This window comes from Populus alba, chromosome 1 (genome assembly GCF_005239225.2).
Source record: "Populus alba chromosome 1, ASM523922v2, whole genome shotgun sequence".
In the NCBI taxonomy this organism is placed as follows: Eukaryota; Viridiplantae; Streptophyta; class Magnoliopsida; order Malpighiales; family Salicaceae; genus Populus; species Populus alba.
Genome location: NC_133284.1, coordinates 48,277,386 through 48,300,233, shown reverse-complemented (window position 1 = coordinate 48,300,233; position 22,848 = coordinate 48,277,386). Strand labels below are relative to the sequence as shown.

The following is a 22,848-nucleotide window of genomic DNA, read 5'->3' as shown; positions in this document are numbered from 1 at the left end:
AAACATCGGTCACTCAACAGGTCAAAGTCAACCAGTAACCGTTTTTTTCCCTCTCCCTGAAGGCGGAGTGAAGTGACCCGGGTGAGAATCGGTAGCTGTCTCTTTTTCTCTTGGGCCCACTTACAGCACACGTCAATCAACACGGGCACCACCACGCCTCCTCCAACAAGCACGGCGCGTTTGCTTCACCCTCCACAAAGGGTCCGTGTGGACAACTCCTAACTCTAATCCAGGGAGTAATGTCCTCTCATTCCCGCCAAAAATGGCAAGTGGACTTTGGGAAGACTTTGGGAAGACAACTGAACAAGAAGTCGTATGATCACGCGCTCTTCTCGCTCTTTCTAAGCTTCTCTGAAAAGAAAAAAAAAAAAAATCAAAAAAAACAAAATCAATGGAAATTGAAAATTTATTTATTTAAAAAAATTTCAGGTGTTTTTATATTTTTTTATTATAAAATTTAGTAGTTTAAAAAAAGAAAAATTTAAATAAGAATTAATTACTTCTAAAAAAGGTTAAGAAGAAAATAATTTTTTCTTAAAAAAGAAAACAAAAACTGACAGAGAAAAAGAAAGAAGGAATTTTGGTGATGCGAGATGGAAATAGAACTTTGACAGAGTAAAACAGCATGAGCATGACCAAGAAAATAACCCCACAACACCCTAACCTCTAATTATAATTATTACTCTTTAATTTATTATAAAAAACACAAAAACAAATCAACAACTAAAAACAGAAACATTAAAAAAAAAAAAACAACACTTCCGATTTTGCTTCTCATAATTTATTGTTTTGAACTTGTCTTTGTTGCTGTTATTGTTAAGGAGCTTTCCCCCTCTTTGAACCCTTCATCTTCTTGTAAATCTCATAATTTTAAGGGGGTCAAGCTCCTGATTTCTGCTTTGTGAGTTCTTTTTCTTGGCTATTATAAATGTGGAGAGATCCTGGACAGCCTGCTGATTCATATTATCAGGTCCGGCCTGAATGCACGGATGTTCCAAAAACCAGATTCAAAATCAAGGTTTGCGTTAAAGATTTGGTTTTTTCTTTTTCCTTTTCTTTCTGGACTGCTTTTTGATATTCGTGAAGTGCCCATTTGGTTCATTTAGATCAAAGTTTTGCAATCTTGGTCTCTTTTGGCTTCGTTGATATGTTTGTGACGTGCCCATTTGGTTGATTTGGTTCAGAGTTTTGAGATTTGGTTCTTTGTAGCTTTCTTTTATATTTTCCGGATATCCATTTGAATAATATGGATCAATGTTTTGGAATTCGGTTCATTGTGGCTTTATGTTGATATTTGTCGGGCTCTCATCGTTTGGTTAGTTTGGAGTGAAATGGTGTTTGCTATGATGATATGGATCAATGTATCGCATAAAACGGAAAATATAGCTTACAATATGAAAATAATGCTATTATGATCATTACATATGGTTGAGTTCGAGGAAAGATGTTGGCTTTGGACCAGAGATGAAATGGTTGCATGATTAACGCATTAAGAAAGGCTCCCTTTTTTCTGTTTTATTTTAAAAGCCGGGTTGAATAGTCAATTGGATTGTTCACTTGATTTGTTTAATCTAAATTCAAATGTTTAGTGAAAAAGGATTTTTTTCAGCAATAATCACCAATGTAACATAAGCTAGCTTGTTAAACTGGCAAGTCTATATGTACACTTAAGCTAGCTTGTCGTGAAATAGATAAACAACAAGGTCAAACTGTTCAGCTCCAATAGTTCATATTAATTGGTGTTGCCAATTGAACTTAAAACACATTGCTTGTAATGGAAATAACTGCAGCTTCCTTTGGATCCACTTTTGCAGGCAGGTAAAACTCTAAGTCCAAGGAAATGGCAGGCTGCATTTACACCAGAAGGATATCTGGATATAAGCAAGACCCTTAGTCGAATCTACCGTGGGGCAAGTGTTCTTTTAAGAGAACTTATAATCAACTAGAGGAGAAGTTTAATGCTCATGTTTGTTCTTTTCCCTTTTTTTAGGGGATCCATCCATCAATTAGAGGAGAAGTTTGGGAATTTTTACTCGGCTGTTATGACCCTAAGAGTACATTTGATGAACGAGATGAGATACGGCAGCGCAGAAGGTAGTCTGTTTTCTGCTCTTCACAAGTGTAACATATGGGCAACAAACCACAGAAGAGGATCAGGATCTACTTATTTAGTTCAATCAAAGTTAATGACCAGACATTGACTTATTAATTGCTTTTCTTTTATTGTGACAATAGGAATTACAGTAATGAGAGACAACTTGATAATTTCAATATTTGGTTCTTGTCACCATCTAGAACCAGGCTTTCTCTTTGGGCTAGGCAAGTTTGATAATTTATGGACCATGTAGGTGAACTTACTCAACAAAAGATTATGCTCTCATTAGGTTTTTTAATCTGACTCTGGAGATCTCTTACATAATACTATAATGGGGACTTCATCTCCTTGCATGGATATAAATATAATCTAGTTGAGTCAGAATCTCCCCTTTAGAAATGTAGGTATATTAATTTTGAGTTAAGTACTGTAATTACCCTTACTTTCTGTGCATAAACCTTTGAAGTTTGGTGATGCCTTATTCCTACTTTAGAAGACATGTAAAAGTTGTTCTTATGTTGCACCTTCAGGATACAATATATTAGGTGGAAAGAAGAGTGCCGCCAAATATTTCCTGTTGTTGGAAGTGGCAGATTTATTACAGCGCCTATAATCACTGAAGATGGTCAGCCCATTCAAGAACCGTTAGTAATATTAGAAACAAATCAAGACAGAGGCCCCTCTGCTGAAACTGGCAATGCAGATGGCAATGGCACAAATCAATCAAGAATGAATGCTTCCTGTTCAGAAATGGTGAGAGAGCTTACTAGCCATGGTCCTTTGGACCAGAAAGTGATCCAATGGCTGCTCACCTTGCATCAAATAGGTTGGTGATGTTCATATATTAACGCGCAGATTTCTCTCTACATTGATGCAAAATTAGTTCTTGTTCTCCTGTCAATGCTTTGCTAGGTATTAATGGAAATTTAAAGCTTTTGCAAAGCCAATTTTCTTGTTATGCAATAGTTAATGATTAATTGATGTTCTCTCATTAATGCACACATGTTACTTTTAGACTCTGGCTTTAATATTTATAATCACTGTTTTACCATAAATCTCTCTCTCTCATGCAGGATTGCAGAGTTTGAGTTAAACTGTTCCTCTAATGCTCTGGTTCTTGTTTATGTTTTCTTTTATGAGTATTGAAGTCGTTCCTCCAACAGAGTTAATGATATTTGGGGGTGCAAGATTTTAAAGTCCTATGACCTTAACTTGAGGGGTATAATTAAGAATTTTAAGAATGAAATGTGTAAAATATTTCAAAAAGTCTAGGGTGCCATGGCCCCTCCAACCCTCCAAGTAGTTCCGCCCCTGCATATAGAAAAGATATGCATATTGCACTATGTTAATTTGAACCTCAAGATTTAATTAGTCATAACTGCATTATTGTAATCCTGTTTTATTTTTTATTTTTTTTTTTCTATCAAATGATTCTTTCTGATTGAACTATTATGGGTGGTAGGTCTTGATGTGCATCGCACTGACAGGACATTGGTGTTTTATGAGAAGCAAGAGAACTTGTCAAAACTTTGGGACATTCTAGCTGTTTATGCCAGGATTGATACAGATGTCGGCTATTGTCAAGGTAGATGATAAAATGATTGTCATATTTGTGAATTTAATATATATATATATATAATATAGAGAGAGAGAGAGAGAGAGTCTAAAGTCACTTCACTGTAAGTATAGGATCTTGGCATGTGCACTGTTGTCATTTTATTGACCTTATCTACATAACAGGCACATATGATTCAAACACAGTTTCAAAACCTAATTATAGACAAGTGCTAATGCTTGAAATATATGTGCTTGACATTTTTAGATCGTTCTGCAAACTGGTAGAATTAAAGACCATTCTCTTTATTATTATCCCCATTCCCCTGTAACCTGGATAGCCAGATACCTCTTCTCATTCAATAAATAACCATCAATTCTGGTACTTAATTTATAATAGACTAATCAATGACAGTTACAAAACCAAAATACATTTTTCTTCTTCTGTTTGAAATTCTGTTGACCTGAAAATTAATATTGATATGCATGTACACAGTCATCTACACAACATAACCTTAATATTACATGAGATTTGAAAAGATCTGGACATGATGTATTGGGTTATAATAGATTGAGCTGTAAAGAAGTAACTCCACAAATATGTCTTCCTTTTCTCTTTTGAATATCTATGTTTCGTTGCTGAAGGTCATAATGATTATGCTACCTTTATAATGATGCATCTACTTATGTCTACATTGACGTAATGAAGTGTAAATTCTAAAATCTCAAATGCACGAATGGCGGACAGGAATGAGTGATCTTTGCTCACCCATGATAATGCTGCTTGAAGATGAAGCTGATGCATTTTGGTGTTTTGAACGATTGATGCGCAGATTGGTACTTTCTCTTCATTTTCTTTGTCTCTCAATTTTGTGCGCAAGATACTTTACAGTGTGATGGTGCTCTTGGATAAAGCACGTAGGCTTTTCTTACTTGATGGTTTTATTGCAACTTTCATATCTCATGAGTTAACTACCTCTTCATGTCCTTGTGGATTTTCGAGCATTTATTATATTGCTTACTTTCATAAATTGGTTCCTGACCTCCGTTGCTCTGATCACTTGTTTTTCTGCTTTTGTTAGTTATTTGGGATTTATTTTTCTCCCAGTTGAAATTACTTTTGTGATCAATCAAAATGCTTTTGGAGGTTTCCACAGCTCTAGCTTCAGTATTTTTTTTTCCTTTTGATTTCCACATTCTCATGAATTTATATTATTTGAAATTTTGTAGCGAGGAAATTTCAGATGCACTGAGAGCTCTGTTGGAGTGGAGACACAACTTAGTAATTTGGCCGAAATTACTCAGGTTGTCGATCCAAAACTTCATCAGCATTTAGGTATTGTCTTAAATTTATGCTTTCCCCATTATGTGTTTTAAGCCAGCCTCTATGTTATTCAATATACTGATTGTTAATTCATAAATCCCATTCAGTTTAATAGTTTAGTATTCTTTACTTTTTCTTTTTTCTTTTTATTAGCACTTACCAAAAGAAGATACAGGTTATTGAGAAAGAAATAGATAAAGAAATTTTTTTTACTTTGGAATCTTGAGTATAACCAATGGACAAATGCCTTAATGTCACAGTTTGTTGCTTTGTTGCATAAAGAAAAGGGACAGCACCTGGAGAATTTTTTAATTGACTTGTCTGTGATGAAAGTGTTTCTCTATGTTTTTGCTCCTGTAAGGTGGCTTGTTTGTGTCAGTGGACCTACGCATACCTTTGGAGGACTGTGGAACCCCCAAAGTTTTGTCAATTTTAAGATAGCCCTAAAATTTAGGGTGGAAGTATCATGATTGATGTCCCTGTCCCAACCAAAAAAGAAAAAGAACAATTATAATCAACTATATCCCTTACATTTTAGTTAGCATTCATTCATACCGTTCATTTCATAGTAGTTTTGGTCCCCTTGAACTTAAGTTCCTATAAAATTGGAACAAGTTCTTCAGGAAAAAACAAAATAAGTATTTGCTTTATAACCCCTCGAAATACTGTTTTTTAATATCTAGATGCTCCATGGGAAAAAGGGTACAGGATTAAGAAAGCTTGATCCTATGTGTACATGAGTGTTTGCCTTAGTGTGGTATCAGCCATGATATGGAAACCAATTTATGTTATGATCTGCCTTTCGGATTGCAGTTTTCAGCTGTGATTCTTTAGCAATAATAACAAATTTTTATGATTCTTGTGATAGTTTTTAACTTTTCCCAACTTTCTTCATTTATGCTGAAAAAAGAAAGTAAAGATGTGTTTTGATCTTTGAACACAGATGCACTTGGTGGAGGCGACTATTTATTTGCTTTCCGTATGCTCATGGTTTTGTTCCGCCGAGAATTTTCATTTTGTGATTCACTCTACCTTTGGGAGGTATGGTTCAAGTTCGCTATATTATTTTAGTTTCGTTTATTGAAAAGAGTACGTATATTCAAGTGGTTTTCAGATTGCCTGTAATGAAGGCAATGTAAAATTCTAATGTAAAGCTATGGGTAGAACTGTTTATCTACAGAATTGGTCTTGTCAAAAGTTTGGAAAACTCATTTTAAACTGATAATGTGTATGCATATTCCAGTGATCATTTCCTCACCCTATCCTGTAGTTCATCGCCAAGCTGCGGAGTTTATTTACAATTTCAGAACAAATGACAGTCAAGGACAAATCTTAGATCCTTCAAAAAATCTGCTGAGCCAGCTCAGAGGACTCCAGACCTATCAATAGACAAGCCCAACCCAATTTCCCCAGCTTGATTCCTAGATCGTCCATTCCCATATGTGAGAACAATTGCTACTCAATCACCAAAACAAAAAAAAGCCTTTTACCTTTATTGTATGTATGTGGTTAGACATACATTTATTTTCTTGGGTGGATGGAAAAGGATTGTAGATAAAAAAAATCCGATAAGCCTCCACTCTGTAGCTACAGAATGTTGTAACAAGTCATTGGTGCCTAAATGGTGTTTTTCTTTTAGTTTCTTTAATCCTGAGCCTATATATGTGAGCGCTATGTCATTTTCTTTTCTTTTATCTTTTGTCTGTTTTCCGTCATGTATATGCATCTTTGAATAGAGATGTAGGCATAAAGGTTTTTTTTTCTTCGTAAACTACGTTATCTTAGTTACTTACCTCTCTGCTTGCAGAACATAAAATTCACGCCTTCTTATATGCGCATTCTTTTCTTTAATCTCTACAGATGATGTGGGCCCTTGAATACGACCCTGATTTGTTCTCTGTATATGAAGAGCCGGAATTGAATGGTGAGAAAGCTGAGGGATCTAAGGGAAGAACAAAGTCAATACGGCACTATGGGAAGTTTGAAAGGGAAAACATGAAAAATGGGGCAGTGAATTCTGAAAGCCCCCTCCCCATCTCTATTTTCCTTGTTGCCAGTGTATTAAAAGATAAGAGCTCTACCCTTTTGCAGGAGGCTCGGGGCCTGGATGATGTTGTCAAGGTAAGCTTGATGAGTTGATTTGTGCCCTATGCTTTAGACACCTATAAAATACCATGTAGTTTAGGAAGGGCAATGTACCAACAAGCAGAAGCATGTAGGAGAAAGTAAATAAAAGTGGAAGTGTTTAGTGGTGAAGACGGTCCACGAACCCTATAAGTTTGCATGCAGGGGGTGACGGGTGGTCGCTGCAGATTGAGCATCACCCTTTCTGCAAGCATGCGTCTCAAGAAAGATTCAAATTTCAATTCTAAGCAGCCTTCATTTCTCGCTCTAGTTGCTATAGTTGTTTGTTGAGGATCAGTCTCAAATCCCAAGTATGACATTGTTAGTTGGAGTCAGAAGCTGAAAATGTGGCCAAAGTTTGTCTAGTAACATGGGGATAGTTGAATGAGTCTTCCCCAAGTTATTCAACACATCCACTTAACCATCAGATCAACACTGATCGTGCTTGTAGGTTTCTAACGTTCATTTATGCTTGCATCTAGTGTAGATTTGTAGCAAGAAAGACAACAGAAAACTTGCAAAACTTGTTTATTTTTTGGTAAATAGTAGTGCATGCACTCCCTGGATAATATTCCACGAGCTAGCTGCTGTTCTGTGAATTTGTGTATCAGTATGATTTTAACCTGATTATTTTCTCATTCATTTTCTTTTGCAATGCCTTTCAGATATTGAATGACATGACTGGAAATTTAGATGCCAAGAAAGCATGCAGCAGTGCTATGAAACTTCACAAGAAATATTTAAAAAAGGTGACTTTCTTACCTTGGAGTGCTACTATAAACCCTGATGTTGCGTTTGAAATGTTCAATTAGAATTAGAGAGAGCAAACAGTTGGGGGAAAAAAAACAGAAAAAGAAAGTTTAGAGTTAAAACTTTCTATCAAGCCTTTTTTATCTCTAGTTTTTTCTTAGCATTTTTGTTTCTATATCAAATAAATATTCAAAGGGCAGGGAGTAATACCTTTTTCATTACACCTTTGTTGAGAGTTTTTTTATTCTGAAGGAAATTGAGAAAAAGAAAAACGAAAACCTAGCTACATCCAAAGGGTTATAACAGCACAATGTCCTGCTTTTAATTGCTTGCTGATGATTTCTTTTTTATTGCCAAGGCAGTTTATGTACATGTTTTTCCTGGGGATTCTCAGCTGCTTGTTTATTAGCTAAGTTCTTTTGGTTATTTCTTGAACTTACAGTCATTCATTGTTCTTGCAGGCGAAGAAGCCATAGCCAACAATGAAACACATGATTTTTTCCCCAGCTGATAAATATTGGGAAGCTTTCATTTTGTATTTTAAACTTTCAATCGATGCGGTATACTCCCACACAAATTTTGGCTTGGAGATACCAAAACTTTATTATTGCTCCAACCTGCAAAATGGTATTGCAGAAAGTAAATTGTTATCTGTAAACCAGCCTCTTCAACATAAGAATCCATGTACAAATACAACCATGTATCCATCCATTTTGTGTTAACATATACATTCTAACTTGATCATCAATGAAATACAAAGAAAATCATTTGCTTGTATGGGACTTGATCTCTAATTCTCTGTTAATGTTCTTGTTTTAATGTTTTTCCTTGTCAAAAATGGACTGGCGGATGAAGATTGTAAAGCATAAATTCCTTAGATTGAAAAGTTTATTGTAGTCTCCGGTCTCCATGCAAAATCCCTCTGGGACAGGGATGAGCTATCCATACCTTGTAAAATCATCCAAGTATTACTAATGTCTTCATTGATAATTCTATTTCTTACAGTTGTCTTTTAATTTCAAATCTGAAATGATAATGTGAAAATTAAAATTAAACATATATATCCTACTTGAATTTTCTCCACGATGGACTCTTAAAAAGTACTAGAACCCAGAAGGCAGGAAGATGCTGATGTCACATAGCTTGACCAAAAAAAAAAATTGGGCCATGGTGGAGGATTACAATTGGGGAACTCACCTAATTTTATCAGTGAAGCTACTGCTTTTTTTTTTTGTTTTCTTTTTTCAAACTTTTTTTCCTTTAAAGTTAATCTTTCTATAGACTAATTAATGAAAATTAGTTTTGAAATTATATAAAAAAATCAAATTTAAAAATAAAAATAATAAGTAAAATACTGGAAAAATACATAATTGTCTAATAACTCGAGTTTTTCATTCATCCAACAACTATAATTATAATCTTTTTAAATTATAATATCATATCTTATCGTATTAAATTCAAGAATCTTTCAATGCAACATGATTGATCATGAATTGATGAAATTTGTATATATGATGTATGATCACTACTAGTGTTTTCAAACTAAGTTTATTGACTTTAAAAATTTTAAATCTTCTATGAATAGACTATTATAATAATAAAACACATATGAGAGTGAAGTTCAATGATTTCATGTAATCTTTTTTATTTGTAAGCTCCAAGTTTGGTATTTTTTTAAAAAAAAAAAACCTTAAATTATAATTTATTTTGATATAAATATTCATTTTATTTATTTTTCAGTTATTGAATTTGAAATAAAAGAGAAAAGGTAGTCTCCACAGGGAGTGAGAATTTTATGTTTTATTTTTAGTTTTTTTTATGATGCTTTGGGATTATTAGGTCATTATCGTGATTCTTTGGCTACCATAAAAATATTTAAAATCTAAATTTCACTAGGCGACAAGTTGAAGTTGCATGTTCTTTTTAGAAAAAATACATGTTATGTGTAACTTTCAGGTTTTTTTTATTTTTAATTTTATCCTTTAAAGTTAGGTTTTTATTGAATCTTTTACTGTTTTTTTAATTTATTATTTAATATTTAATTGATTTTAAATTGATTTATTTATTTATTTATTATTATATAACTAAATTTTTTAAAAAATTATTATTAAACTTAGTTGATTAAAATCATAATTTTGATAAATTGACCTGAGTTGATCTAATATAATCATTGTTTTAATGTTTTAAAAAATCTTCATCTTAATTTTTTTTTTAAAATAAAATTATATTTTTACTTGTTATATTGGTTGTCTTAGAACTCAGGTACTTGTGTTTTTTTTTTTTTTTTTTTGTGGTCATTTGGTATTTGATTTTTGTTTTCCTTTGATTTATTTATTATTATTTTCCTTTGAAAACTCCCGTAGAATTTGATTTGTCAAGGGTTTTTAAGTTTGATCCTTGGGATCTAGTTTAATGATAACACCAAAAAAATTCTCCATGGCCTGGAGATTCTTTTTCACATCCAAAAAGATTATGGTTCGATCCACAGCTACCGTCCGTGAAAAGTAACCTTGTCAAAATCTATTTCCTCCACTAAACTTTAAAATTATTAAACTCGACTCGGAATTAACTTGGTACAAGGCCATCATGGATCATACAAATTAACCAATTAACTGAAAAAAATTAAATAAAAATGAAAATGATATTATTTTGAAAATAATAAATTATAAAAAAAAATTAACAAATTTTAACCAGTCAACTATATCCAAGTTAACCAGAAATTTTTAGCTGGTCATACCTCAACTCTCAAATAATTTTTTTTTTAAACCCATCCAGAATCAGGGACTTATCAGTCTATTGGGTTCATGGCCAAAACTGTGGTTCCTTACTTTCATCAACTCAGCTGCTTGAAAAAAATGCAGATCGGCATAGATTAGTAAACTTGGGAAAAAAATCAACACTTGCAATAGAATATCAATTTTATTTTTATTTAAAGCCCCAGATAATTAGCTGATCTTGTTGAGTATAATCTGTTTCAATTGATATTAGACAGGTTCAAAATGGAGCCCCCAGCAGGTGGTTTTAAAAGGTTTGCCATGTTAAATAACAATTGAAAACATTTTCTCCATTTCTTAGTCACTGCAACCTTAATTATTTTCCTTTAGATGGAATAAACTACCGAAAGCCCTTCATTATGTTCCTATCTTAGGACAAGAATATGGCATTCTTAGTTTCTGTGAAACAACATTGTCTGAACTGAATAAGCAGAAATATTTCTTAGTTTTAAGAAACATGAGTTGTTGAGATTCATAAAGCTAAGACAAACCTTGCAGGCTGCAGAAATCTTATTTCAGGATAGAATTGCAAAATTAAACTGTATGGTCTCATCATTTTATGCAAAAAATCAAGAACCCTACGGATCAAATGGACTGAAAGTTATTCTATTACCATTAAAACCTCATCAAGGCATGATAAACAAAAAGACAGCTATGGAATCGGTATACAGAGGGCAATTCATCACTGTTTTGCATATAATTAACTACTGGTAGTAGTTGGAGTTTTGTAAAAATTATGATATTTTTTTCAGTTTTGAACTTTGTTACAACCTTTCTCATCTTCCGTTTGGTATTCAACTTCAGAAGATACAGGCCCTGGACTCATTGTTGCATCATGCTCCATTTCTTGTCACATACTTCTTCCTGCTCCGCTTCTGAGGCAGAAAAGTTGTGTCATGAGCAAGAAAGTGGTTACAGTCTAGTCTTTACAAAAGTGCTAAAAAGCTTTAATTGAAATAGATACAGGCAAGACAAATGCTCACCCAAGCGAATTCCATACAAAAAAATAAACCAGAATTTTAACCTTGAAAGATGATCAATGAAGGTGATCCGTCATCGTAATGAAAGTCATGATTGCCATGATTATGACTGTGAGGAACTTAAAAGGAGATTTTTGCTCTGCACTCGACAGGGGGATTTGCTTAGGCAGAGCACACTCTTCTCCATTGAAGAGTATTCTTGTAGGAAACCCATCACCCCGTGCTATATTTATGCCTGGGGTATGTTTTTTGGTAAATGATATCTTAGTTTGTTGCTTTCCAGGAATCCTTGGATCTCCTGGTTTAGTTCCATTTACCTCTCCCACCAAGAAATTCAAACCTGGTAGGCCTTGAAGGAAGATAGTTTTGTTGAGATTGTCAAACGTGGTTCCGTTGAAGGAATACACACCTTCAAGGCCCTTGTAGGCTTTGTTTATTTGGATTGCAGAAAACCAGTCCTCGAAAGGAGAATCATCCCAGTTGAAAAGAGTGACGCTAGCAGTCCATCCAGTCTTGTAATCAGAGTCAATATGCCAATTGATGCTAACTGGACAGTTATCAGGACAAGGTCTTGGGTTTGGAACTTTGAATTTATTGAGATTTGCCCATGCTAATGCCTTGTTTGTCCTGTTATCAAAAGGCACAAGAAGACTCTCTGCTGGGAGAAGCATTGCTCTTGCAGTCTTGCTGCAACCCATATTATTGTCACAACCACAGGCACAAGTATTGCAGGGAATGGCAGATCTATTGTAATAAGCAGAGAAAGAAACACAGCATCGTGAAAGCTTCTCCTTCGGACGCGTTATGTTGCAAGTCACTTGCCAACTTGCAATAGCATAAGTTTTAGAATCAAGTCCACTTGAATCAGGAAATTCTGTTGGATCTACTCTGATTGGAGGGCCACACTTGTATTGAGGATTGACAACTCCATCAATCTTCCATTTCTCGGGTGGTGCAAGAGCAGTTCTGTTCAAGAAAGGAGGCATTTTGAAGACTTCCAATTGGAATATGGACCTTGCCTTGCTCTCATCCATTATAGCTGGCAAAAGGGTACCATTTCTACAACAGTATGGCAGTTTCCCAACTTGTGAATCATTTTTTCTTTCCGGAGGAAGATCTGCGATGACTGGCTTTTTTTCACAGTTCATAACAGTGGAGAAGTCGAGATCTGTGTAATATTTTCCAGCAGGACCGTAAACGCATTCGGAAAAGTCTCTTTTGTGAGTGTAGGCTCCTCTCATCTTGGAAATGAACTCTCCATTCATCCATTCCCAGGTTAGGTTCCAGTGATCAAGCCGGCCTAATGGATTGATATTCTCAATAGTAACTTGGGCCTGGTAGTTGCTACCGTAGGCTTGAAGCACATCGTAAGTGAGAGAGAGATCCCCGTATCGACGAGGCAAGAATTTGAGCACTTTCTTGTCAACCTTCTTGGCTTTGGGATCCTTCTTACAACAAACTTGCATATAGGTTTTTCCTAGAAGGAAAAGAAAATAAACTATGAATATTGATTATAAGGAAACTTCTGCTGCATTTTGTGGCATGTTATCAAAGATGGGTTTATATATATATATATCAACTGAAACATGTAGCAATGTTGATTGTAGACTTTTGATGACATTTATGAAGCATGGTATGGAAAAACATGTAAAATTTATCTGAAATAATTTTGCTTCAATGAGATCGTTGGCATGTGGCGAGAACAGGGCAAGAACTCAGATTCAAGTCCCTGCCTTTTGGCCTGGTCGGGAACATTTCACAGATTTGAACAAGAGAACAAAAGGAAACAAGCTCTCTGTATGAACAGAATCTATCTAAATAGCATAAAGATAAACCAAGTGCAATGCTTAATTTGAACGAAAAAACATGTCCATCAAGACATGAGGATCGTTACCTTTCAAAGTTGCTTTAGGGCATTTGTACCCAGCATTAACAAGCTTTATATTCTTTGGCATAGGCACTCCTGGTGGCTTAATTCCAAACACCGAGCCTGTAATCTCAATCTGTGCTGAAATCTGGGTGAAATCTCCGGCTGTGTCAATTGCAGTCTTCAGGTCAGTCATCGGATTTCCTGCGAAGGTTGTCCCATTGCCAACTTCCAAAGGGAAATCGTCACCATCGACGACGATTGCCCCGGAAGCAGACACTAAAATTTCTTTGTGCTGGAAGCCTACAAACATTTGCCAACCCTTGAGTTCATATTGGCCTGTATTGGTTATCGATGCCAATGATTTGAACGCCCATGCCTGTGCGGATGCATTCTTTACCCTTGGATATTCTTTTTCGCGGGAAATGAAAGAATAGGTGAGAAATAATCCATTGCATTCATCCAGGCCAGGCGGTGGGGCTGCAGGATTTTCATAATCATCGGTTTGGCCATGGCAAACATGAAAAAGTACAGATGGTAAGGCAATGAGAATCAGCATTACCCGTTGCCATGGAACCTCCACTCCTAAATTTGCTTTCATTTTCTAGTTTCTTGCAGGGCAAGAATGAATTTATTTTTTCAATAAAAAAATATAGAGAGGGAAAAACCAAAAAGTGTGGTTATGGGTTAGCTGGTGGTGAATTTGCCGCGTTCGAGAACGCGGCTATGAATGAGAAATGGGGAGTCACTGAGAAGGGAAACCCAAGTTAGAGTGAGATGAGAAGCTTATAAATTGGAATAGAGATAGCCAAGACCGAGTCTTATACCAATTCTCTTCCTCAAGTTTTCACGGTTGGTTCGGAGGTGGAGGATGTCAGCAGGGTTATTACTATTTTTAGAGGGTAATTACTGAATTTAACTGCAATATAAATATTTCTTTACTTTTTATGTATATGTATATATTAAAAAACAAAAAAAAATCAAAAATTGCATTGTCCAAATGATTCCAAGGGACCAAAAAATACCCTGAACCAGCTCATAGAGAATGGATTCTGTTACCCTTCTGGCAAGTGATTTTTGAGTTTATGGTCTTTCTGCTTTCATGGTCAAGCAGGCTTGGTTTCCGGTTGGTTCTGAGTCTCTTCTCGATATCAGTTGCGAGGGAGATCGATTATTCGTCATCTCCCGCTCTCTTTCTATTCTAAAGCTCCATGTTTCTATCAACCATAGCTTTCTTGATTAACAAGAGATGGATAGAACTGGATTTGATGGATAACAGCAGATGATAAACAGCCGACTTAGATGGTTTTCTTTTGCAAGGAAAACATGTTTCTGAACTAGCTAAAAACACGTCCGAAAATTGCAACCTTAACCATGTTTTTCGATTTGATGGAGTTTCCATCAAATCTCTTTTCTTATTGGCATGAACCCCTGCCAGAGAAATATAACTGGTAAATTTTGGTCAACCAGGAAACCTGAAACCTGTTTTACAATATCAGGAGATTCGGTTTCTGTAGAACCGAAACAAGTTTCGGTCCGAGAAACGGGACAGGACTCGAAAAAACACAGCTCAACCATCAGCAATCAATGCATTCTTCAAGAACGATTTCGCGTATCTGATTCTCTATGAAGGGTTTAAACAAAACGAATAGGATTAAGCTCGGAAACATTTCCTGAGTTTTTCCCACGTAAAACCAACAACATTCTGCCTGCACATTGACTGCTTCATGGTCGTTTTCTTTTCTCTTTTATACATCACAAAAAATTGAAAAAGTTCTAATATTTTCTGTTGATGGTGCACCATGATTTTCTTCTATCTATATGACACTAAGTCAGGAAATACACCAACTCAAGCAACAGTGAGTTCTTCCACGTTGCTGATTTCCTCAACAAACTGTGCTTTTGGCTCCAAATCAATGAATTGATTGGACTTGCTTGCCAGATGCGAGATGCTAACCCTCCCTTGACGCTTAATATAGTCAGCAACAGCTCTCATCTCTTCTTGTGAGATGTATATGTATTTTCCTCTATCATCCATGACACCAGAAAGTCGCCCTGATACAAAAATAAATCTAACGTTAAGTTTCTAATCAAGGGTACCGAACCATCTTAGAGAAACTCAACTCTGCATCAGAAACTACTTACTGAAGAAAGAATATATTTACTTTGCATCAATCAATGACTAGGCATATCAATTTCATATTTTGTTGCAAACTAAACCACGACAGAAAACACTAGCATTCCAGTGGCAATGGGTAATTACATCTTCTTTTTGGCCTTTCTTTTTCTTTTAAAGAAACACCAACTAGACTTTACCACAGTTTTAATCGGAAAAGATGATTTAAGAGTTGCTTTTCATTATAAATTATAGCTAGATGGTGGAATGTTAAAGGATATAGACCAACATGCCACAGTCAACCTTTAGAGAACATTCTACAGTATAAGAGCAAAAATTACAGAACCAACCTTACATTAGAGAAGATAAAGAGTGGATAAAACTAGACAGAGAAAACGGACAAATTCGATAAAGATATTTATACTTGTAAGGGTATTGCATGAAGAAGGTTGAGTTTGAAAATTTGATAATAAAGTTCCAGAACCCAAAGTGGAAGGAAAATAAAAGAGCAGAGAAGCAATTAAAGCAAATTAAACCATGAAAGGTTGCGCAGGGCACTAAAGATTGCTTAAAACATATATGCAATGAATAAAAGAGATGCAAGAACACATACCCATACTTTCCAAGGAGGTGATCCGGTTGATACATTCCTGAATTAACCAAAGGTATTAGGCACCCATATTAGCATAAGAAGAGGCAATGATGTCATATTTACATGATTTAACTCCTACTTACTTGGACAACCAGATGCATATAATGAACCAACCAGTGAATGAGGATTGTGAACAAATTAAGCTCAGATCTATCATTGTTCAAGAACTAACATAATTTAGCATATGCATTGCTACTGTCAAATTAGATCCTTATATACTGCTGTGTCCAGAAGGATGAAATGGGAATAATGGGGAGTGATTTAGAGAGAGTACCTGAGTCCGAAGCTTAAATTCAGCAGCAAGATCTTCCAAAGGAAGACATTTATGTTTCTGCAAGATCACATTAGAAAACAAAGCAAAAGAATGAGTAACATAACAACTTTGACTTTGATTTTTTAAACCTTATAATCACCAATGAAGTTTCCTTTTTACCAACAGCGGATCACAGTGCATGATAGCAGATAAAAGTAAGATAATTTTTAAATGTTTGCTGAACTTCTAATACTTCACATTTGATGGAGAAATTCATTTGCTCACATTACAGGGAGAAATTAACAACTAAACTTTCCAGCAAGAAAACACCGCATATTTATCATGAATTAAAGGACAAATAACTTAAAGAGAGAGTTCACTATGAATTAAAGGACAAATAACTTAAAGAGAGAGCTCACTAAGTGCAGGACTTGGAGTACCTTTATGTATTCCACAAAATCAAACAACAAATCCTGATTTCCATCTTGCAAATCATTTCCTGTTGATCCTTCAGCATCCACTGAAAACTCTCCTTTCCATTTATCAAACTCCAACGCAGCAGTTTCCTCCTCCTTGGCCTGTCGAGCCTTGGCTTCTTCTTCCTAAAAGAATCATGACAAATTTCCTTACTAGAAATCCAACAATTGATATCCCTAAATACCACAAAAGTAAAGCTAAGCAACCCACTAGCATGCGCTCTTTTGCCTCACGTTCTTCTTCCTTCCTCCTCCTTATTTCTGCATAACGGTCTTGTTTGGTCAGCCTTGAATCACGTGCTGCTTCCTCAGCCTTCACAACAATAAGTAGCTTTGTCAAGTCAAACACCGACACTCCAATAGAGAGGGGAGAAAAAGAAAAACATGAAAAATCAGGACCAACAAAAGAGCCACAACAACTAAGAAAAATGACTTTCAGTTTCCTACACTTTTCCTCTATGCCTCACCTGCTCTTAAAGCTACTCTAGATTCTTACACCTTGTAAGCAACTTCACTAAAGTTCAGACAAGGAAAAAAACTGCTACTTTTCTTGAAAAAATCTTAAGGAATTAAAAGCACACCTGTCTTTGTGCTTCCCTCTCCTGCCGTTTCTTCTCCTTCTTCGATGCCTTATCCTCATGATAAGCACCACCAACAACTTCATCATCACTTTCAGCACCAGCATCTGCACACTCCACAATTCCATACACTCAACACAAACATCAATTTCCAAATCCCGCAGCCAATCATTCAACATGGAAAGCACCAAAAAACTAACGTATTCACACATCATAATACACTTTTACATCTCTTTGTAACTAAGAACAAACACACAGGACAGTATAGGGCATGTCAATCGAAACCAATTAAAAAAAAACGCACACAAGCAAACACACGCCTGGACTCCAACAAATTTACATTCAACTAGAAGTGCAGAATCTTCACACAAAAAAAAAAAAAAAAAACACTAAACCTTCAACAGTTGCTTCAACATTTCTCGATGAACTCGCTCCAGCTGCTGGTCTTCTACGCATTCTACGCGTACCAGTTGCACGCACCACTGTCTCTCCTCTCGGAACCTGAAAAACCCCAAAAAATTCATTACTCGATTCTTTAAACCATAAATACCTAGAAATTTCTTAACCTTTAAAAATTCCAAAACAAATTGTAACCACTGACTGACCTGCCGTTCTTCTTGTTGTTGCGGTTCGTCTTGCGATCGATCTTGACGGCGTTTCCATAGATATAACGGTATTAAACCGACGACAAGAAGCATTGAAAGAATCAAAACAAATAATTCTTCCATTCTTTTATCAAATTACGATTCAAATTTTTTTTTCTCAAGATTAAAATTTTTCGCAACAACCAAACAGACCTTTTCAAAATTTTAATTCCAACGCGAGACTTATTTTTTTTAGAAAAAAACTGAGGGAAGAGAGATTAAAAGGAACTGTTACTGCTCAGACGACGTGTCACTTTCATGACAAAGTAAAACGAACGACATGTACAGAGTATTTTAATGTATTGGACGACTTGTCTTCCCGCTCCGGCTTCATTATTTTTATTTCTTGCTGGTTCCACCGGTACTCTCTTTTTCGAGGCTGCTTCTCTTCTTCAATGGAGAAACTGAGGAGAGTAGTGAAGGAGATAGCCTACGTGCAAGACTACACTAAGCTCTCTACACTGCACCAATCTTTAATTCCTATCCTCTCATTAGCTTCCTCACTTTACAGAGTTGTTCTCTCTATCCGCCACTATCTCTACCACTTTGGCTTCTTCTCTAAGCACAGGTATGCATGACCCTACCTACTGTTTGGTCTCTGATAAAGTACAAAGAAATAAGAGAAACTGAAAGAAAGCTTTGATTTTTTATTATTTTGGCATGTGGGTTTTTCGTGGTTTCTAGTAAGTTCCTATCTTTTTTTGAATTTTTGTTTGCCTTTGCCATTGTGCGTGACTAACAAGAGCGTAGCTTAGGCTAGGAAAGTATATTTTTCTATTGGTTTTTGCTGTAATCTGTTTATTTTTGAAGGTTGCCAGTGCCGGTGATAAGTGTTGGCAACTTAACATGGGGAGGAAATGGGAAGACTCCAATGGTTGAGTTCATTTCTTCATGGTTAGCTGATTCTGGAATTTCACCTCTCATTCTTACTAGGGTATTTTAACCTTTTTCTCTTTTTTGGTTTCATTTTACCTAGTGAATGATTACATTTCCTGCTGGTTATTGATATGATGATTGCTAGCGCGACTATGCAATCTAGTCTCAGCGTGTGGGTTCGCACATTGGCATGCACGAACCAGATTGCATAGTAATGACAAGTGCAGATTTGCTTAGTGTTTGTGTAGTTGTATGGAGCCATTGGCTTAGTTGAGAGATTAATGTTTTCTTCTCTTGTTGGCAGGGTTATGCTGGTGGAGATGAAGCTAGGATGCTTACTAGGCATCTTCGTGGGAAAGCAGTAAAGATTGGTGTTGGTGCAAATCGAGCTGCTACTGCTGCTTGCTTCTTTAAGCGACATGGTTATGTAGATCCTCGTGATTATTTAGTTGAGGGAAAATGGCATGAACAGAAAGAGGGAAGTTGGATTAACTCAAGAAAAGTTGGTGTTGTGGTTTTGGATGATGGAATGCAGGTATTGTTTCCTTTATGTTTTTCCTATGATTTGTGTCATTTTGCCTTCACTCTCTCCGTGTTTGCTTGCGTATACATGCTTATGTTCAGTAATTTGTGTGCATGTGTTTGTATTACATAACTCTGTGCAGCATCAGGCTGTACTTGCTTATTTTTTAACCCATGCTTTGATTTTTCTCACCCAAGTATTGTTCTTTATCTGTCTATGTGAAATGCCTGTCTATGTGCCTTCTGTCTTTAATTTATTGTCTTGATAAGCTGGCCAAAATATAGTGGGATTCTTATATTGTGAATTGAAGTCATGTCATATTCAGCCAATTGATTGTTAATAGTCCTCTAATCATGAAGAAAAAAACACGTGGCTTATACATATGCTGGTAGTGATAGTTTTTATTTACATGGAAGATAGCACTGGAGCCTGCAGCGTGACATAGAGATTGTCATGGTTAATGGACTAACACCATGGGGAAATCATCAAATACTTCCTCTTGGACCTTTAAGGGAACCTTTGACAGCCCTCGGAAGAGCAGATGTTGTTGTAATTCATCATGCAAACCTGGTACCTACCACTGATTTTTTCATAGTTTGTCGGTGTTTTTTAAATTATGTTTCATTTAAAATTCTGCTTTTCTTGATGCTCTAAAGAACATAATTCCTCTTACCACTCATGTTTAAGATGAATATATATATATATATAGCAGGAAATTGATTCAAATATGTTGAAATAAAAGTTTTGCACAGGTTTCGGAGCATAATCTCAGAGACATCAAGTTAATGATGCGAGAAGTTAAAAAATCTCTTCGTATTTTTTTCACTAGAATGTCTCCCTCACACTTCTTTGAAGTAGGAAATATCAACACCAGAATACCATTGGATATCTTATGCAATGGTGTTGTGCTATGTGTTTCTGCAATTGGTTCTGCAAATGCTTTTGTGCAGGGGATAAAGAAGGTATTTTGCCCCTTAGCCATTTGATCTTAAATATTATTTGCTTAATTATTTTATCTGGAGAATCTTCACACATGTTAATGGAAGTCCAATAAAAAATACTGGGAGACAGATTACAGGTGATATATTATTCTCAAATCCTTGCCCCTTGTTCCCCCCTACCGTTATGTATTTTTATCTACAAATGAGAGGTTTCCTTGGCAGATGGGAACATTGTATGTTGATCGACTTGATTTCAGTGATCATCACTCACTCCAAGACACGGTACAATTCCCATACTCTCCTGTCTAAATTTTACACTGCTTTATACACGCACTTCAACATTTTATAACTCAAAGATGCTTATGACTGTTCTTTATAAGTTCAAATTTAATCTTGAACTTAACCTCAGTGACCATTTAATCTCCTGAATCTGTCTTTTAGTTTTTAGACTCTTTGATTGCATATGCACAATTGAACTTTTGTGGGAGGCAAATTCATTTGTGAGATATATCATGATTTAGATTGCCTCTTCTGGCAGTATCCATATTATCAGTACAACTCATCCCAAACTGCTAAGTAATTGTTCGAAAAGAAGGGGAATAATAGCGAGAATGAATTAAAAATGAAATAGCACGTGATATATACCAGCATATTATCTCATCCATACTCGCCTGTTGTTGCTTGTGGTACCAATTCTATATGTCAATCTTATTGCCCTTTTGTCACTTAATTTAGGATATTGAGATAATCAGAATGAAACTCAAAGAGCTGGAGGATAAGTTTGGCTCCATGCCAGTTGTTGTCATAACAGAGAAGGTGAGTAGGTATTTATTGTTCCTGGTTGGTTCCAAGCTAGTTGTGCTTGATTGCAACACTGCTATATCTTTTTGTCCCTCGCTTATTTAGGAACACTAAAGGGACATATGCTACTTGACTTCATTTTACATGCATGTCCGATTTATGGTACATGTAATTTGCAGTTTATTTACTTTCACTGGCAGGACACCTTCCCTTTAAATGGAAATAAGCATACCTAGTTTTCTTTCCTGATGAGAATGCTTGTGCGCAATTTAGACCATTAAAACTGAATTGACTGCAAAATCCTGGGCCATAGAAGATGTAAATTATTTAAATAGGAATTTTAAGAAAACAGCTCATTACTTTGTGTTTATTTATTATTTTTCTCCATTGAATTACCAGGATTATGATAGAGACCCTGAAATTCTCAGGCATTTGAGTCCTTATAAAGTTATGGCACTCTGCTCAGAATTGCAAATCATTCCTTGTAGAGACAACGGGGATGATGATTTCAAAAAGCTGTTGAAGGAGCTCGTGGAGGTAAAAGTTTTAGGAGCAAACCAGAACTAGCTTTCAGATACCAACTCCATAGGGTCTGAGCACGGATTAATTGATCCACCAGTTTTATCTATTCAACTTTTATTTACGGGAAAGGTCGAAACATAAGCAAATGATGTCTCAAACTTCTGACTCTAGAATACTGGGCATGACACAACTACACGTGCTACTTAAAGATCAGGGTTTGGAATAATGATACAGTTCTGGATTGAGATCCCAGTATTTTGATTTGGATCAATCCGACCTTGTGCAGTGACCATGTTCTTTCGGTTTGCCGCAGGCTTCCTTGCAATGAGAGCCAAAGCTTGTTGCTTTTCTGGTCCTGTATTTTGGAACAAAATTTTCAAATATTGTCTAGCTTAGACCAAAAAAAAATGCCTAATTAAAGAGTTAGTTTTGGAATCTTTGCAACGCCTAACAATACTGCCGCATAAACAAATGCTTAAACAACAACAAAAATAGTAGGAAAACAGAGGGTTGTTACCAAGCTAGCAGATCTAAAGGTTGGAGATCCATCCAAGACACCGAGGCTACCAGTTACGGTGGTGAAATCCATACCTTCTCCAGCAATCATACCATTTTTGTTCTTCTTTGCAACTTCCACTTTCTCCTCATAAATCCAGCTTTTCACGTATCGCAAACCGTCTTTTACTTTTATCTGGAGTCGAGTTCACAGCTTCTTGAAATGTGGTATATTCCCACTTCCATCTATACCTCTACCACTCTGGCCTCAACATTGCCTACTGAGCTTTTCAATTGTTTCCGGTCCCTGCAAAAGATCCATGATGGGAAACCTCTTTAATGGCTGAACAATATCAGTATCAGAGGCTGAAAGACTAGCAACAACTGCCGGAGAAGTTCTCTCGTTCTTGAAATCAAATCCTGGATCAATTTTTTCCGTCGTGATTGACCTACTGTGTCAATTCCATCCAGGCTTGAACAACAGCACCAAGACACCAAGATTA

The 22,848-nt window shown here is 35.9% G+C and overlaps 4 protein-coding genes across 7 annotated transcripts; 2 read left to right on the top strand and 2 right to left on the bottom strand.

The window, feature by feature from the left end:
- Positions 1-606: 606 nt before the first annotated feature.
- On the top strand, positions 607-8,624 carry LOC118062985 (rab GTPase-activating protein 22). Its single transcript, XM_035076883.2, has 11 exons — positions 607-1,018; positions 1,815-1,910; positions 1,991-2,094; positions 2,626-2,921; positions 3,558-3,680; positions 4,398-4,486; positions 4,880-4,985; positions 5,917-6,014; positions 6,834-7,094; positions 7,763-7,846; positions 8,309-8,624. Exons 1-11 carry the CDS (start codon positions 929-931, stop codon positions 8,321-8,323), a joined length of 1,362 nt encoding a protein of 453 aa, XP_034932774.1. The 5' UTR covers positions 607-928; the 3' UTR covers positions 8,324-8,624.
- Positions 8,625-11,056: 2,432 nt separating this feature from the next.
- Positions 11,057-14,879, bottom strand: LOC118062988 (COBRA-like protein 10). The gene is made up of 3 exons (XM_073405215.1): positions 13,496-14,879; positions 11,646-13,078; positions 11,057-11,496 (listed from the first exon to the last, which is right to left on the bottom strand). Exons 1-2 carry the CDS (start codon positions 14,067-14,069, stop codon positions 11,658-11,660), a joined length of 1,995 nt encoding a protein of 664 aa, XP_073261316.1. The 5' UTR covers positions 14,070-14,879; the 3' UTR covers positions 11,057-11,496; positions 11,646-11,657.
- Positions 14,880-15,025: 146 nt separating this feature from the next.
- LOC118062987 (DDRGK domain-containing protein 1) lies at positions 15,026-18,387 on the bottom strand. The gene is made up of 8 exons (XM_035076887.2): positions 18,149-18,387; positions 17,939-18,044; positions 17,547-17,650; positions 17,177-17,278; positions 16,930-17,091; positions 16,511-16,567; positions 16,198-16,234; positions 15,026-15,523 (listed from the first exon to the last, which is right to left on the bottom strand). The coding sequence occupies exons 1-8, from the start codon at positions 18,269-18,271 to the stop codon at positions 15,318-15,320; spliced, it is 897 nt and encodes a 298-aa protein (XP_034932778.1). The 5' UTR covers positions 18,272-18,387; the 3' UTR covers positions 15,026-15,317.
- Positions 18,388-18,507: 120 nt separating this feature from the next.
- On the top strand, positions 18,508-22,287 carry LOC118062986 (probable tetraacyldisaccharide 4'-kinase, mitochondrial). 4 transcript variants are annotated; one of them, XM_035076884.2, is made up of 8 exons: positions 18,509-18,755; positions 18,998-19,121; positions 19,368-19,598; positions 20,007-20,156; positions 20,339-20,548; positions 20,750-20,809; positions 21,263-21,343; positions 21,728-22,287. In XM_035076884.2, exons 1-8 carry the CDS (start codon positions 18,583-18,585, stop codon positions 21,893-21,895), a joined length of 1,197 nt encoding a protein of 398 aa, XP_034932775.1. In that variant the 5' UTR covers positions 18,509-18,582; the 3' UTR covers positions 21,896-22,287. The 4 variants fall into 4 exon arrangements, with proteins under 4 accessions (XP_034932776.1, XP_034932775.1, XP_034932777.1 ...); XM_073405212.1 differs by having other exon boundaries at positions 18,726-18,755; positions 18,998-19,081; XM_035076885.2 differs by lacking the exon at positions 20,339-20,548 and having other exon boundaries at positions 18,508-18,755.
- The last annotated feature ends 561 nt before the right edge of the window (positions 22,288-22,848 follow it).

What these genes read in the sequence shown, in the direction of transcription:
- LOC118062987 (XM_035076887.2), bottom strand. Translation starts at nt 18,271, where the DNA reads ATGGAAGAATTATTTGTTTTGATTCTTTCAATGCTTCTTGTCGTCGGT. An exon ending in AACAACAAGAAGAACGGCAG is followed by an intron (nt 18,045 to 18,148) that starts GTCAGTCAGTGG and finishes GGGGTTTTTCAG; the next exon opens with GTTCCGAGAGGAGAGACAGT. An exon ending in AGGCAAAAGAGCGCATGCTA is followed by an intron (nt 17,092 to 17,176) that starts GTGGGTTGCTTA and finishes TGATTCTTTTAG; the next exon opens with GAAGAAGAAGCCAAGGCTCG.
- LOC118062986 (XM_035076884.2), top strand. Translation starts at nt 18,583, where the DNA reads ATGGAGAAACTGAGGAGAGTAGTGAAGGAGATAGCCTACGTGCAAGAC. An exon ending in TTGTGCAGGGGATAAAGAAG is followed by an intron (nt 20,549 to 20,749) that starts GTATTTTGCCCC and finishes TTTCCTTGGCAG; the next exon opens with ATGGGAACATTGTATGTTGA. An exon ending in TTGTTGTCATAACAGAGAAG is followed by an intron (nt 21,344 to 21,727) that starts GTGAGTAGGTAT and finishes TTGAATTACCAG; the next exon opens with GATTATGATAGAGACCCTGA.
- LOC118062988 (XM_073405215.1), bottom strand. Translation starts at nt 14,069, where the DNA reads ATGAAAGCAAATTTAGGAGTGGAGGTTCCATGGCAACGGGTAATGCTG. An exon ending in CCCTAAAGCAACTTTGAAAG is followed by an intron (nt 13,079 to 13,495) that starts GTAACGATCCTC and finishes TTTTCCTTCTAG; the next exon opens with GAAAAACCTATATGCAAGTT.
- LOC118062985 (XM_035076883.2), top strand. Translation starts at nt 929, where the DNA reads ATGTGGAGAGATCCTGGACAGCCTGCTGATTCATATTATCAGGTCCGG. An exon ending in AAACCAGATTCAAAATCAAG is followed by an intron (nt 1,019 to 1,814) that starts GTTTGCGTTAAA and finishes CCACTTTTGCAG; the next exon opens with GCAGGTAAAACTCTAAGTCC. An exon ending in GAGATACGGCAGCGCAGAAG is followed by an intron (nt 2,095 to 2,625) that starts GTAGTCTGTTTT and finishes TTGCACCTTCAG; the next exon opens with GATACAATATATTAGGTGGA.